General features: G+C 41.9%; 2 protein-coding genes across 2 annotated transcripts; one reads left to right on the top strand and one right to left on the bottom strand.

Annotated features, from left to right (window-relative positions):
* Nucleotides 1-504: 504 nt before the first annotated feature.
* On the bottom strand, nucleotides 505-11,528 carry tmem67 (transmembrane protein 67). The gene is made up of 28 exons (XM_085802192.1): nucleotides 11,281-11,528; nucleotides 10,464-10,552; nucleotides 10,279-10,369; nucleotides 10,040-10,139; nucleotides 9,790-9,853; nucleotides 9,604-9,675; nucleotides 9,451-9,513; nucleotides 9,176-9,330; nucleotides 8,932-9,040; nucleotides 8,067-8,153; nucleotides 5,056-5,121; nucleotides 4,787-4,940; nucleotides 4,573-4,693; nucleotides 3,895-4,000; nucleotides 3,707-3,763; nucleotides 3,521-3,619; nucleotides 3,332-3,430; nucleotides 2,905-2,991; nucleotides 2,701-2,800; nucleotides 2,474-2,613; nucleotides 2,234-2,374; nucleotides 1,991-2,071; nucleotides 1,782-1,898; nucleotides 1,578-1,694; nucleotides 1,379-1,483; nucleotides 1,140-1,242; nucleotides 856-998; nucleotides 505-769 (listed from the first exon to the last, which is right to left on the bottom strand). The coding sequence occupies exons 1-28, from the start codon at nucleotides 11,483-11,485 to the stop codon at nucleotides 689-691; spliced, it is 2,952 nt and encodes a 983-aa protein (XP_085658318.1). The 5' UTR covers nucleotides 11,486-11,528; the 3' UTR covers nucleotides 505-688.
* A 1,711-nt stretch (nucleotides 11,529-13,239) lies between these two features.
* On the top strand, nucleotides 13,240-15,489 carry rbm12ba (RNA binding motif protein 12Ba). Its single transcript, XM_085802187.1, has 2 exons — nucleotides 13,240-13,353; nucleotides 13,522-15,489. The coding sequence occupies exon 2, from the start codon at nucleotides 13,538-13,540 to the stop codon at nucleotides 15,284-15,286; it is 1,749 nt and encodes a 582-aa protein (XP_085658313.1). The 5' UTR covers nucleotides 13,240-13,353; nucleotides 13,522-13,537; the 3' UTR covers nucleotides 15,287-15,489.
* Nucleotides 15,490-15,708: the final 219 nt, after the last annotated feature.

Here is a 15,708-nt window from a genome sequence, read left to right as displayed (position 1 = left end):
TGTTTGTTTTGCCCGTAAATGTTATTACTTTCATTGTTGCTGGAATTGAATGTACTGTTGGAACTTAAATATAGGAAAAAGAGATACTGCAGTGGCACGCAACGTGAAAACCTGATTTTGTCTTTGTATTCACATGTTGGTAATCTATCTTCTATCATATTATTTCATGTGAAATTATAATCAACCTTTAAAAAAAATATTTACCTTTATAAGTGCCCTCTACCTGAACAGATGCAAAAAGGCTCAAGAGATGTTATAAATACTCTACATTACAATAACCTTGGCCAAACAATCCACTGACTGGATAAGGAAACCTGTGAAAAAAAAACCTATGTAAAAAAAACAATAGCCATCACATGTAAAGTGTATATTGCCAACCCATAAAAAAATATGCTAAATGCCATCTTGTTTAGTACTTTGCAGTACTATACTGCCCTACTTAACTTCCCTGAATTCCACATTTAGCATGACAAATCCAGAGAAGTTAAAAAATTACATTGAAACTTAATTGTCAAAAACATTTTAATCATCAAAAATTTTACAAAAATTGCTATGTTGACATCATGACAAAGCAGTGAAAAGACTGTACAGAAACGTACAAAAAAAGAGCTGCAGAAGCTGTGAACAGTAAACATTTGAGTTGAAATGGCGCTAAACACCAACACTAACAAATACTCAGCAGGGAGTTTTATATCAGAAATCTCTCATCCACCAGAGTCTTTCTGACGAGGTTCTTCCTTCCAAGAACGTTACGGATCAGGCGGAAGAGCTGCAATGAATGAGGTGGTTTTCAATACATGTTTTTTTTAAAGCATGGTGAAGGCAACTTACTATACACACACACCATATACTGACCATTTGCTGTACGTATGTAAGCACAGCTGCAAGAACAAAGCTCTGTGATCCAAGGTCGACAACGCAGAAGAACAAAGTGTCGAAAATCAGCAGAGTGGCCTCATTTCCATAAAACAGCACGTCGCTGAAGGAATGAGCCTCATCTGAGGGGAGAAACACAGAGATTTTATACACACACACACACACACACACACACACACACACACACACACACACACACACACACATATAATCACGGCAGACAAACATAAATGTGCAGCCCATCTAGGCCAAGAGGTCATTACCGTTGTAGAAGATGCTTTTTTCACTGGGTTCAAGAAACTCCATGCCTATGACCCTCTCAAACACCAGCTTGTCCTTCACTATATAGTCCATGTCAGGGTGGGCCTACGGTAAATGCATGAGTCAACAAAAACAGCTTGAATACTTTGCAATCTATCAGACTTATACACTGAGATCAGATGAAGCTAAACTTAGTAAGTTAATTTAGCTTATGTGAGTTTTTCAGTGCATTTATACTAACATGATCTATAATGGATCCCAGGAAGTGGTTCAGGGTGTGATAGGCTCTGACGTTCAGCTCAAATCGGTTGGCTGTTGATGCGTCGATCAGCCTTGATGGCCCCATCTGGTGGAACAGAGACAGTCAACCAGATAAAGTGATTTGCATTTCTTCGAAGAGCTTTTAACATAGTTACAAAGATGACAGATAGAGAACACACCCTGTAGAGAGGCTCCCTTATCCTGTCATACTGTAACCGCAGACGATTGGTAAGAGACACTTGAAAGGTCTGGATCTCTGTGTTGGGAAGCAGCCCTCTCTGCCCACACAAGGACTCCTTCAAATGGAAAAAAGGATAAAAATCAATAATACCATAGTTAAGCTAAAGCTACCAATACAATGTGGAGTCAGTTGGTGTACATACAGCCTCTCTTTTCAGATTGTTGTTCATTTCCTCCATGTTTGTATCTGCATGACCATGAACTGAGCGCCCATGAATGTAGTAGCCAAAACAACGATGAGATAATACCAGCACAGAAATCTGTGGAGAAACCAGGACAAACACACACTTAAGTAAAACATCCCATGCAGATGAATTGTTTAATACGAATTATGCCTATTGCTAGTACTTACATTACTGATGGAGCAAAGATCCACAAACTGACGGATTTTGTCCTCCACAAAGTGCTCATGAAACACAGTGAAGAAAATCACCTGTGGGAAGAAATGATTATCCTTTCAGAGGAGCTCTACACACTTTCTTAACACACACACACACACACATATATATATATATATATATATATATATATGTTAAGAAAGACAAGCTAGAGATCAAAAGGAATCGGTGAAAAAGAGAGAATGCTGCAATTATACCTGCAGAAGTCCGATGCAGAGCCACAGTGTGGCTGCGAGACCATAGCGCAGCATCAGACTGTATGAAGGGGTGTACGCCTGTGGGGAACGCTGCAAAGTTGGCCACGGGTCCCTGAGGGCCAGGTTAGAGAAACCCAGCACCTGAACAACACAGGGTGACACATCAGTTAGGAGGATCGGGGACATAACCAAAAGTTACAAAAAAGGAACAGTGTATGAGCTGGTGTGTATGAGATGTACTTCAAGAAAGAAGAGCACAGCCATGATCTGGAAGGTCGGGCTGATTTTGCGTATGGTCTGAATCTCATTCCACTCATTGGCCACAAAGTAGGTCCTCCAGATGCTGACAGGAGCAGGGTCACGTTTAGACTCACCAGAAGCTGAAACAGCAGTGAATATGATGAGTGGAATAAAGCAGCTACATAATTACCTTTTATAAAAGCTCATTGACTTAAATTTGTTTGTACCTTGCACAGTTTTGCTAGGTTTGCTTCGTGGCCTCTCCCAGTCGATAAGGAATATGTCGACTGACACCTGAAGGATCAGCTTGTGGAGAAACTGAACAGCCTGGAGACACAGAAGTACTCTTTCAACATTCCTAATCAAAGGACACCACCTAGCTTTCAAAAACAATACTGCTTATTTTCACATCTGTTTTTCAGGTGTCTAACCTTGAGAGCGAAGGCACAACCAATGTAGGTCACAAACTGCTCCTCCTGATTAGGCTGTGGTAACAGCACTGACACAAACTGTTGGGCCTAAGCAGAAACATACAAGAATGAATCCCAGCAAGAAGCTAACAGCGATAATTACACCTAAACCTAAGCAAGCTTCAAAGGAACTGTTGCAGCAAAGAAGGGAAAGTAGGAAAAAGACTTGCCTTTAACGTCTTAAGAAAGAGACGCAGAGAGGAAAAAAACAATTCAGATTTCATGCAAAGACAAAATAAATATTGTGTTGTGAAAAAGTAATTAAGTAAAAAAAAAAGGGTCAAATGAAAAAGCTACAGAAAGGAGATACTGATACCAATGTTAAAAATCACATCAGCATGAAAATCATCAACCTTACAAAAGCAAGCCACAAAGTAATGACACTAACTTTGTAGAAGATGAGCCAGTAAAGTCCAGTTCCCACAGTGACTGCAAAGAAAACGTTGGCCAGGTCTCCGGCATAAAACAACAAAAACTTCATCATTGTCTAATGGTAGGAGAAAAGAGAGAAGTTTACATTACTTCCAAGTTTGACATCAACACATAGATAATGGTGGTTTAAATTAGGACATGTTACCTCCACATCAATGAGTGGAGAGGCGATCCTTCGCTTCCAGCTGACTGTCTTCAGCAGAGAGTAAAGAACAGCCACGCCACCCATCACACCTAGAGCAGTCTGTGCACATATATAGCATTAGAAACCACAGGTGATACTATATCAATGTGTTCTCCTTTCAACATTTTCCTTCATGCCTCTACTCACATCTGTCTTCATGCGAGCCTCACTCTGATCCATCTCGTACTCCACAGCAAATGTTGTCTGGAAACAGATAAACAAGTTTTGTAAGTCAACCCACTGCTTGTCTCTTGGGGAAACACAGCAACTCATTTATCCATTTGAAAAGAAGATCTGAATCTGAATGTGTGTGTGTGTGCATGTGAACTACTCACAGACACAGTTTGTGTGTTGATATCCGTGATGAGAACGTCTTTGTAGGTCACAGTCATTAAAGGAGGGTATACCTGTCCTTCCTGGGTTCGTGGAACCAGTTGAAACCTACCAGACACACACATTAGATCAAATGTGAATGCGACTACTCACCCAAACAACCCCAATCTTATCTGCTTTCGCCCCCCCCAGCCGGCACTGGCCTTGGCCAAGGCCGCTGCTGGAACAACTTTCCCAGGAGAACACTGCAGTAAGACGCTCTTCCATTCCTTCCCACAGTTCCTTCATGGACACCTGCTGATTGTTGACTCTGTCTGGGTCCCAATCAAGGTTGTCTCCATGGCAACTTGCTGTGTTATCGCTATGACATCCTGCGGACTGAGGACTGAGGCGACTCTCCAGGCCTACTCACACACAAACTCCTACATATATACAGATATGCAACTCACCCCCTATCCCCCATCCCCACGCCTTCGCTGCTTCTATCCCCAGTGTGAACCAGCGGCGTAAGGATGGCTGCAGGAACGGATGTTGTAATGTGTACTTATGTGTGCCTTTGTTGCTGAGGTGTTTTTTTCTGTTCCCAAACAATAAAGTATCTATCTATCTATCTATTAAAACTTTGATAAAAACAAAATGTTCACTTCTTTATCATGGTGGTGTGCGCATTTGAAGCCCACCTAATTTTAACACTGCTGGCCACACGAATGACTTTGGGCAAGGAGCTCTCCTCCTTCTCTCTTCCACTCAGCATGTCGACCAGAAACATGCGGCGAGACAGGTACCAGTTCCTCATGCTCTCTGAACAAAGACAAAATATATTAAAACACAGTGGGCACAAACCACACACACACACACACATACACATGTACACAGTGATAAATAAAATTGCACCTTGGTTGATGAACCGTCCATTGTATTGCTGGTTATAAACTAGTGTGGGCAGGGGCAGAAGTTTTCTGTTCTCCTCTCCACCGACCTCCATGAACACATCGTAGAACAGTGGTTCAGAATGGGTTCCCCACAACTCTGCTACTGAGAGGTCACACTGCGCACACACACATGCACACACACACACACACACACACACACAGGTTATGATACAACTAGGTGTTACAAGAAAGTTTGTGCACCATCTGTAAAAGGAAGGCAGGAACACTCACACTTTTCTGGTAAGCAGTTCCAAAGCTGAAGGCTGCCTTCAGTCTGGTTGCTGTTTCTGGACATAGCTAAAAGAGGAGGAGAAGAGAAAAGAGGTGTGGTGTGGATCAGCAGCCTATACTTAATATTTTGTATGAGTCACTTGGAAACCTGTTTAATTTACAAATTTATTTGTCTTGTAAACAAGCAAAAGAGTAACAATATATGTGATTTAGCTCCAATGAAGGCCAAATAATGGAACCTATAAGTTTTATGTAGATTTTATCAATGTAAACAATTGTCTTGCCAAGGTATATCAGGGGTGCAAACTCATCAGGGGTAAAAAAGGTGACAAGATACCGACCCCCTAGGGGGGTCCGGGGGCATGCTCCCCCGGGGAAATTAAAAAAAAAAAACAACTTTAAAGGTGAATTTACAGTCAATTTTAGCATGAGACGAGGGTCCAGATTTACTCAGGTTTGCACAGCTTTTGCTCCTGTTAAACCTGCACAATCTGGCTCTCTGTGTTTGGTTTTGAAACATGTGAAGGGGGTCTTCAGCCTATGCAGGTTTAGCATGAGCAAAAGCTGTGCAAAACTTAGAGAATCTGTCCCTTGATGTCCATCAGTTGAACCTTGCAAACCTTGCCTTCAAACTAAATAAAATTTAATACAGACTGATTGGTTCATTGTGAAACATTTATTTATTGATGTAAATGTGTTTTCTGTAGGCTACGTAGGCTATGCTCCGAGGTAGCGCTGCTCTTTCTGTCCAATAACACACATGAAGCTTAAAAATGCCATAGGCTACATAAAACATATTAAGCGGCAATATGTATTTAAAAGATGTTCAAGCAAACGGTTCGGTTCACGGTTTTGTGGTCATGGTTTTCGGTTCGGGTTGGTATACTTTGATCGTTGGGAAAATCAATCATGTCTCATATATTCAGGTTAAAACTTTAAGAATGAGGCATCTGATACATCATTGTGACAGTCTGAGGTTAAAAGTAGTGAGATTCTGGCGGCAAGAGAGGAGACATCGATAGTTCCAACATGTTTTAATTTATTGGGCAAAGAAAGTTATCTAACAAATGCTAAGAACAATTAGATATTCATTGAAATATATAACCTATATTTATTAATTGTGGTTCTTACAAAAATATTAATTGAACTTTAGCCTACTACTTTTACAACCACATTATTTACCAGCAACATAAAGTGAAACAGAGGCAGAGGTGTCCTGCCACAGTCAGTCAACCTCCTCCTGCTGCTGCTGCACAGGTCCGTTAATATAATACATCCATGCACAGGTCGCACTGGAGCTAGTCTCGCTCGCCAGACCCTCCTCCAGAGAAGGAGACACTGGAGCTAATAAATGCTAAACGCGCTAATCGCTAATTGGCCGCGATCGCGATCATCACACACACGCGGTCCCATACAGCACCTATACAACACTGCTGGAGCATCTTCTAGCTCCGACTCTTTCACTCGCCATGCTCAAAAAGTCGCGTTAGTTAGTCTGTATTAACAGTGAAGCTTCAGGTGTGTAGGCCTATTGCTGGACAGAAGAGGAGCGCTGCCACCACTCGTTGTCATCCAGATAAGGTGCACGCGCCTTAAAGAGACAGGTGCATTGGCTCGGCTTGCCTCGCCGGACCCCCCCCCCCCCCCTCTCAAATTTTTTTTATTGCGGATTTACACAAATCACACAAATGACCAATTTGGGATCCAAAACGGCGAATTTCGCCGAAAGGTGACAAGTTTGCACCCCTGTATATACACAAATCTTTGAGTCAATTTACTACCATTTAATACCTTTTTTCACTACCTTCAGATTTTTTTTAATACCACCACGACATCGAGTTGCACCAAGTATCAATCAGAAAGATTTTATGACATGTACATAGATTTTATCATCCAACACTTACTTACATCATTACCATTACCCAGGAGACTCGGTTGCACAACAGGGCATCATCCATAAGTCATCAGGAACATTTGATCAAAAATAAAATATCTTATCATGCCTTTCTCAATCACCAGCCTCTCTCCCCTGATCCCACCCTCACCTGCCCCCCCCACCCCCCCTCACTCACCTCACTCCACCTCCCTCCCTCCCTCCCTCCCTCACCCAGTTTGCCTCGCTCCGTCTTCCTTCCTCACCTCCCTCCCTCACCCAACTCACCTCACTAACTCTTTAAATAAATACCTGGTTCTGTCTCTACCGTCACAGAACACAGTGGTAGGCCATATATATGTTGTTGTTTTTTTTACATCATTGTGAAAAGTTTCAACAATGTCCGCACATCTGCACCGCCGGTCTGTGTCTCACGTGCGTTCCATCTGACCTCAGCTCTCAGTAGAAGCTGCAGCTGCTGCAGGTGTCTGTATCTGTAGCGCTTCGAGGCTTCCTGCCCTTTCAAACGGAGCAGACCCGGACCCGGTCCGACTAAACACCGGGCTGGCGGTAGAAGGTTCATGGAGCTGTGAGCCGCGAGTGCATGAAAAAAGAGCACATCGGATGTGCGGCGCGTGACGTGCATCTACATTGACACACACATAGGCTACATCAAGGCGCCTGTCATCTCAATTTAAGTCTTCTGCAAACTTGCATTTTCCCATAATCGAAACGTTTTGCCACACGCTAAAATCCGAAGAGATTCACTAGCACTTCTATCCGCCTGACAACTATGCGCGCGAAGACGATTTTAGATTTCTAGCGGCCAATGAATTGATATGACGTCAATATCACTCCTTTTTTTTTTTAAGTAGCGGCGCAAGGCAAGCAAGTAATGCTTTATTTATTTTATTACGCCTATTTCATCAAAATAAAACCAGTCATTGTCCAAAAGAAAAAAAATAATACCTATTCTTTAAAATTAATACCTTTGGACCAAATTTATCACTTTTTAAGGCCATTAAATTTTGCTTTTTTGATTTATCACTTTTTAATACTTTTTAAAACCCCGCAGACACCCTGCTTGCATGTTCAGAGTTAAGTATATAATTTTATCATCACTGCTTTGACACCTTACCTGGAGATTATCTCCTCCTACAGTTTCCCATCGAAGGAACTCTCCTCTGACATTGTAGACAGCAGCACGCAGCTTAATATCAGTGTTCTGTGAGATAAACATTGTTTTTCAATGAGCAGAGCATTCTCTTAAAGGGATAGTTCAACATTTTGGCAAATTGGCCCATTGCCATAATTGCTATAGTCATAGCAGTAGGTTCGTTACCTTTAATTGTAGGTGTAAGCTATTTTTAGTACAGCGGAGTGCAGCAGCAGGCTGCTCAGAGCTACGCTATGGAGGCTAAGGGAATTTCTTGGTTTCCCTCATTAAACTCATCAAATACAAAATCCCAAAACTCCACAGCGCTTTTGTAGACAAGTTGTGAGCTGCACAACCACCACGCTATGAGATAATGACGGAACGATACGAAACGGAGCCGTTTTCGAGGTAAATTCATACAAAACCGCTGATGCGCGTTGTGTTCAGGGACAGTTTTTCAGCAAGCAGTCTCCGTATTTACCCTGTATTTACCTCGAAAACGGCTCCGTTTCGTATCGTTCCGTCATTATCTCATAGCGTGGTGGTTGTGCAGGTCACAACTTGTCTACAAAAGCGCTGTGGAGTTTTGGGATGTTGAATTTGATGAGTTTAATGAGGGAAACCAAGAAATTCCCTTAGCCTCCATAGCGTAGCTCTGAGCAGCCAGCTGCTGCGCTCCGCCGTACTGAAAATAGCTTACACCTACAATTAAAGGTAATGAACCTACTGCTATGACTATAGCGATTATGGCAATGGGCCAATTTGCCAAAATGTTGAACTATCCCTTTAACTGAAATGTTTTGTATTCACAAAGGAATAAGTAAAGCTGGTTTGTGTTACCATCTACCTTGTTTTTTCCCCTGAAACTGAATCTAATGGGAACCGGTTCCGTCTGGAGCACTCGACTGGCCAGTCCTGGCTCGTCCCCATAGTAAAGCCATGGCAGGTTAGCTCTCCTGGAGACAGAGTAATCAATCACAGTGTTTAATGTTGACTCTCGGTAAAACTAGATTACAAAAAAGGGATTTGTTTCATTCCAAATGAGCAGGGAACGCAGTTTTATAAATGTAAGTCATGATAGTGTTGATTACCAGTAAGAAATGTCTTGAACAGAGCTTGCAGAAGCCCTTGATCTGAAAATGGTATTGAAGAGACCACAGGCATCGGTGGACATGCTGCTGAAGGAGTGCATGTTCATCACACACATGTTCCCAAGAGCCTGGCACGCTGTCAGGTTGGAGAAGGCCTGTAACCACACAATATATTTTCACAAGATGACTAATCACACATTTAATACCTCAGAAAAATCCCCCCTTATATATATACATAACGTTGTTTTAAAGGCAAAAAAGAGACATGGAATTACAAGGCAGGCTGCGGCTGAGGATTGGAGGTTTTTCATGAACCAGGCAGACTGGACACTGAACTTCTGCAAAGTGAACAGAACATAAAATAGAAATCAGTACATCAGAATGGACAAAAATAAAATGAATGAGTGAGAGAGGAGAACGAGGCTCACCAACTGAGCATAGTTGACACTGGGATTCACATTGGTGGAGAGGGTGCCTGAAGGGAAACATAATCCTCCTGCCTGGAATACCACATATAAAGCATTGATGACACATCTTCAGTTCAGTGAGTTTGTTACTTAATAGTTTGTATGATGATTGAGAGGGTACTTTGGGAGGGGGCTGGCTGAACTCACCAGGACATTAGAAGGATTACACTGACAAGAGGTGTTAACGAAGGAAGCCTGACATCTTGTACACCTAAAAGACAATTTTGGAGACTATAAAATTGATATTGTTGGTAGGTAACTTTTAAAATGTAAAAAAAACAAAAAATGTCACAGAACTGTAGGCTACTATATGTTGATTTGTACTGTTTATACTTTGCTGAATATATTTGTATTTACATTGTACAGTATGATTATAGGTAATAGGCATGATTAGTACCTGTCTCCATTGATGTCTGATACAGTAAAAGCAGGGCTGTCTCCATTACACGTTTCACACCTGGCCTCATCCAAAAGATTTCCATTGACATCTCTCTCCACTGGAAAAAACAGGTCACATTAAGCCATAAACTACAAAATAATATGTGCTATTGGTTCATTATGCTTATTTGGCATTAAAGGCTGTTTGTTAAATGCATTCTTGCAGTTCGGAAATCAGTCATGTCATTGGTTACTTACCCAGGATATTGCCCTTTTGGCACTTGCACTTCCCCTCATCAACGAGACCACCTGGACATCTAATACACCCAAATCCATCTCTTGTCACTGCCTGTATTATCAAGAAAGCACCATGATGAACAGAACTTGAAAGTATGATGGGAGTGTGTGTGATAGCAAAGATGTTAAAGGTAAAGTCTACATACAGGCTTGTCAGTGGGACATTGTTGACAAGTAAGAGATGCCTTGTCGGTGGTGAGACTTTGGTACCCCGTTTTACAAATACAGCTCAGTGCTGCAAAAGGAAGGTTTTCAAAACACAGTTACTATAACACATATCGAAACCACACTGAAGTCACTGTGCATAGTATCTAAAACAGCTGTTGGCTCAGTTCGAACATGTTGTTGAATATTTGACCTGCCACTGTTAGTGCTGTTTTTGTATGAGATCAGAGAGTGGTGGTATTTTTTGCATCCTAGCCTTACAGATAATAAACATACAATGTAGCTCAATGTAGTCTTGTGTAGCAATCAATCAGCAGATCATCTCACCTCTCCATTCAATCTGCAATGGTCACTGAGTGAGTAATGTAGGCCTAGCCTATCGCCTGGGAAAATACACATTACACTGTGATGCAGAGATTGATCACTGTTACTCTGAAACGATCCAGGCCATTGAATCCAGTCAACTAGACTTCTTTGAAGACGTTTCGCTCCTTATCCAAGTGGCTTTATCAGTTCATGTAGACTAGGCTGGCTAGACCAGACTAGACGTCTTCACAGACAAAAAACTAAGTCCAGTTCAATTGCCTGGAGATCCCTTTAACCAGGACATTATCTTCCATTTCCACCTAGCTAACTGTTCTGTTATCCTGCTCGTTGTGGCTTCAACGACCATCACACAGATACAGTTCGTTTGTTCAAAGTAAAAAAAAAAAAATGAACACAGTTTTTGTCGCCGACATAGTTATCGTGTAATGGATCAACTCCTGTGTTGTGTGTGTGTGTGTGGTGTTAACCGACCTGTTGTGCTCCGTCGCTGGTTTGGACCGCACCTCTCACACGACAGACTGGAGATATCGAAAAATTCTTCCCCACCACATTCAGGAGGAGCTTTGAAGGGGATAACAAACAGCTGACAGTGAAGAAGATCTATGTATGTTAAAAGTATTAACGTCAGAGGCACTTTGTGTCTGTGAACTGCAAATGGTAGCGTCCCCGTCGCCATGGTAAACAACGGTCTTCCTTCTTACCCACAATCCCTTTCATTCAGCGCGATGACGTCACGAGCCACTTTATTTGTGCGTCGCAAAAAAAAAAAAAAAAAAAACCCAAACAAACAAAGAAACAAAAAAACCCGCCAAATCAGAGGTAGGCTATATAATTTTAGGTAAATAATTATTTAGTTTATCCATTTGGATGATGCCTTTTTGTGACATTCAAGACCTGTTTAAGTACAATGAAAGGTAATTTCTATTTCATGTAATTAAAGCAGGGGTGAGCAAACTTTTTGGTTCAGGGGCCACAATGAGTTTTCAGATTTGAGGGACGAGCCAGGCCAGTAGGCATCAGATGGATAGAGAGTGTGAACTAATATAAATATAAAAGCCATGGCAACGTAAATGAAAACTTACATTCATTTCAGTTCAGTTGTTGGTCAACGTTTTTTTTCTCTCCAGTGCATCAAAGTTTGTGGTAGATATAATTGCACCTAAGCATAAGGGCAACCAGACAAACATCTTTCCATAAAGCTGTGTGCTCCCAGGCCAGCAAGCAGATCAGCAGTCCAACTTGGGACAGGATAAATTATGTCTCCCTCTGTCATGGGCATCCTGAAGCATAGCAATATGCAAAGTAGAAAGCGATGACTGGAACCAAAATATTTACATGACAGGGAAGATGAGAGGAGAGATGATTAATGTGTTTCTACTTCAAATGTAAATCTGCAAAAGCAAAAAAGTAGTTACAAAATAGAACTTTTTTCGAGGTGAATAATTGTTTTTTTGTTTTGTTTGTTTGTTTTAGACTGGACTGACTGGAAAAGGGTGTCCTTGTAATGAACCACCTGCTTTGGGGTTATCTGAGGTAATGACAGATTTGAGAAGGGACTTTTGACAGGAAACGATGAGCGACAGCTGTGCAGATGACTCACTTCCTGACAAAGGAGGATTACATACATAGTCCTGGCAGAGAACCACATACTCTAACGATCAAGGAGGTAAGATTTTTTAATATAAATATTTTATTGAGAATGTAACAAAAAAGCTATATATAGTTATAAAGTCTGTTGGACTTAGATGCGTGTGGATCACTGACTGTGACCAGGGATTTGATGAAGAAGCTGTGAAGAGACCAGAATTCAGTGTGCATAAGTTGACCAAGTTAAAACCATGTTCTGCTTAAAGTCTGCCCTCTAATGAGTGTGAAACTTGTTGCATCATTCAACCAGTCCTGAACAGTGTGGTCAGTTGGCCGATGAGTTTTATGGCTCATTCATGATTTAATCTTGTCTTGGCTTTTAATCATGTTTCAATGGCCGTGTGTGCTATGTCTGTAGCTATTTCTATATACTGTCTGCTCTGATGGTAAACCAGTTTCCCTGTCTGGATCAAAATTAATTTACTAATCTAATCTAATTTTTGTTCTATCATTTGATTGTTATTGTTTTTTTTTCTTGACTTTTTTCTCCGTATTTTTTGTTTTATCCAAAGAAAACCACGTTTTTGTTGAGAGAATATTCATATTTTTGACTGGGATAATTTTACAAAATAGGACAGTGAATGAATAACAGTTGAGGAAAGCTGTAACAAAACAAAAAAACCTAAATATTTTGTGTCACAAATACAGCAGAAGTAGTTGTTATTTTAGTGCAGGCTGATTGAGTGTAGTTACACTCCAGTCCTTTAGGGGTCAGTAATGCGCCTCCATTATAGGTTTGAAGCCAGTCCACAGAGGGGGGAAAGTGCGCAATCAGAGCACGGTTCAGAGAGAAGTAGAGCCGCGAGGAGGGCGGGAGCGCGGGACATGAAGAAAACTTTCTGCATGTAACCTCGACAGATTTAAGACAGAGCGAGTTAGAGTTAGTATTCAGCTGTGGTGAGTATCTGCACGTGTTGTGTGGAGACAGGAAACTTGTCTTTCTGTATTTCATCTTTTCTTTTCAGTCTTCCCGTGTGGCAACAAGAAGACTGGCCGTGCCGTTTTTCTTGCTGAACATCCCGTTTATCTTCTTTGTTTTGACTTCCTCTTTTCTTCAACTTGCAGAAGCTGCTTCGACAAAATGATAATAATCCTGCGACTGCAAGGCCTGGATGTGAAAGCAGGCGCAGAAGATATAAGGACATTTTTTGAAAACCTTCGCATACCTGATGGTGGAGTATACATAGTGGGGGGAAGCCTGGGGGAGGCTTTCATTGCATTCACCACTGAAAGAGATGCTCAGCTTGCCATGCGGTACAATGGAAGATCCCTTAAAGGGTCTAAGGTGACTTTGCACATGAGCAACATGGCAGAACTGGAGCATAAATTAGAGACACTGATAAGGAAGAAGAAACCCTCCTCCACCCTGCAGGCTGCCAAGAGATCTCAGCCATGTCCAAATGCAAACGTACCATCTCTGAATGCATCACCCCATCATCACAACAATATGACTCAAACGGCTACTTCTCCACGGCCAGTTGACCCCCGCACTCCAAGTCTTCCACAGCCTCTGCATCCCAGTTTGCTTTCTGCAAATATACAAACTTCAGCTGTGGACTCACTTGATTCCAGCACTGCCTTTCTTCTTGGGATTTGTACTGTCCTTCAAGGACTCCAGTCAACACATCAGAGAGAAAACAACGAAGTGGAGCCTCATCTCCCAAAGTCCAATGGCACAGTCGAAGCGTCTGATGTGGTGAGGACACCAGAGCTAACAATGAACTCAGATCCCGGCTATGTCAGGCTCTTTGGTCTGCCAGCCTCAACTACAAAAGAAGACATCTGTCATTTTTTTGGAGAGTTAGCAGTAAAGGAAGTCATAGTGAATGTGAAGTTGGGTGTTCGCCATTGCTGCCTTGTGAAGTTTGCAAATACGCAGGATGCAAACGATGCTCTTCAGTTCAACCAACTGTTACTGGGCAGCGTGTTTGTGGAGGTACGGGGAGCTACTGAGATGATGTGGACCACTGCGCTGCAAGAATGTGAAAGCGCGCTTGATCTTGGGGACAATGTTGAACCCTGCCAAAACCCTCTTAGGGAAACTGCAAACCGCATACGACACTCTGCTTCTGTACGGAAAATGAAGAAGAGATCTCTCCACCAGTTGCCATATAAACCACCAAAGCGGCCAAGACCACAGTGTCACTCAGTGACAACCGGCTCATCAAATATGGAGTACATTGTCATGGTCAGTAATCTGCCCCAAACTATAACAAAGACCGATATAAAGGAATTGTTTGGGTGTCCAAACATTGTAAACAGAAACGTTCAACATTTGCTTGACAAGGAAGGCAACCTAACAGACATAGCTTTTCTTATTTTTAACAGCACTGAGGATAATGACTATGCACTGAATCTAAGTGGGTGCCATGTGGGCTCCAACACCATTCAGGTGTCACAAATCACTAAAGATGTGATGCAGGACATGATGGCCAAAAGAACCCATGTCAGGAGACGTAAGCGTCCTTTGAAGATGAGCACAAACAAGAAAGCAATTGGAAGAAGAAAACCAGATCCAGTGGTGACATCAGAGGAAAAACCACGCTCGGCTGCTGAGACATTCCTGTATGTCCGAAATCTGCCTGAAGATGTGAAAAGGTGTCAGATAGAAAGCTTTTTCCGCAATTTCAAACTAAAAGACGATGATATCGTTCTGCTCTATGACAGTAAGGGCAGGGGTACTGGTGAAGCTGTGGTTCAGTTCAAGTCGCAGAAGCTCGCAGCCATGGCTCACAAGCTCCATGGGCGGGACTTCCTGGGGACACAGGTGCTCCTCACCTGTATTAATGCCAAACAGAATAGGGACATCTTGGAGTCAAGAAGTGTTTGAAGAAATAAAACACAAATCCTCCAATGAAGACACTGTGGTGGGGTGATTGAGATCTTCGTTTTATCTCTAAGTGTTGTGTTCCAACTATAATTCTGTTCAACTGCATCAACCTACAGATTTATTAAATCCACATGTTCCATTGCAATTGTTAATAACTTTTTCACATTATCTGTTCAAATATTCAGCCAATTGTTTAATAAATGTAGTTTAAACACATTTGCATGCCTCATTCATCAACCTGAGAACTTCTGGTGCAAATCCCCATTGCTATAATTGTATGTGGCTGTAGTTTTGCATCCAGCATTGTAACAGAATGCACTTTGAAACCCCTGCAGAATTTGGACATGACAGGAAGGAATCATCATTACCCACTTAAGCATCCCTCAGTCCTGTCTGTAGCACAGGAATTGAAGAATGTGTTG

This window comes from Trachurus japonicus, chromosome 16 (assembly GCF_045865225.1).
Source record: "Trachurus japonicus isolate A0001 chromosome 16, Traja_1.0".
Lineage (NCBI taxonomy): Eukaryota > Metazoa > Chordata > Actinopteri > Carangiformes > Carangidae > Trachurus > Trachurus japonicus.
This window is presented reverse-complemented; position numbering and strand designations above follow the sequence as displayed.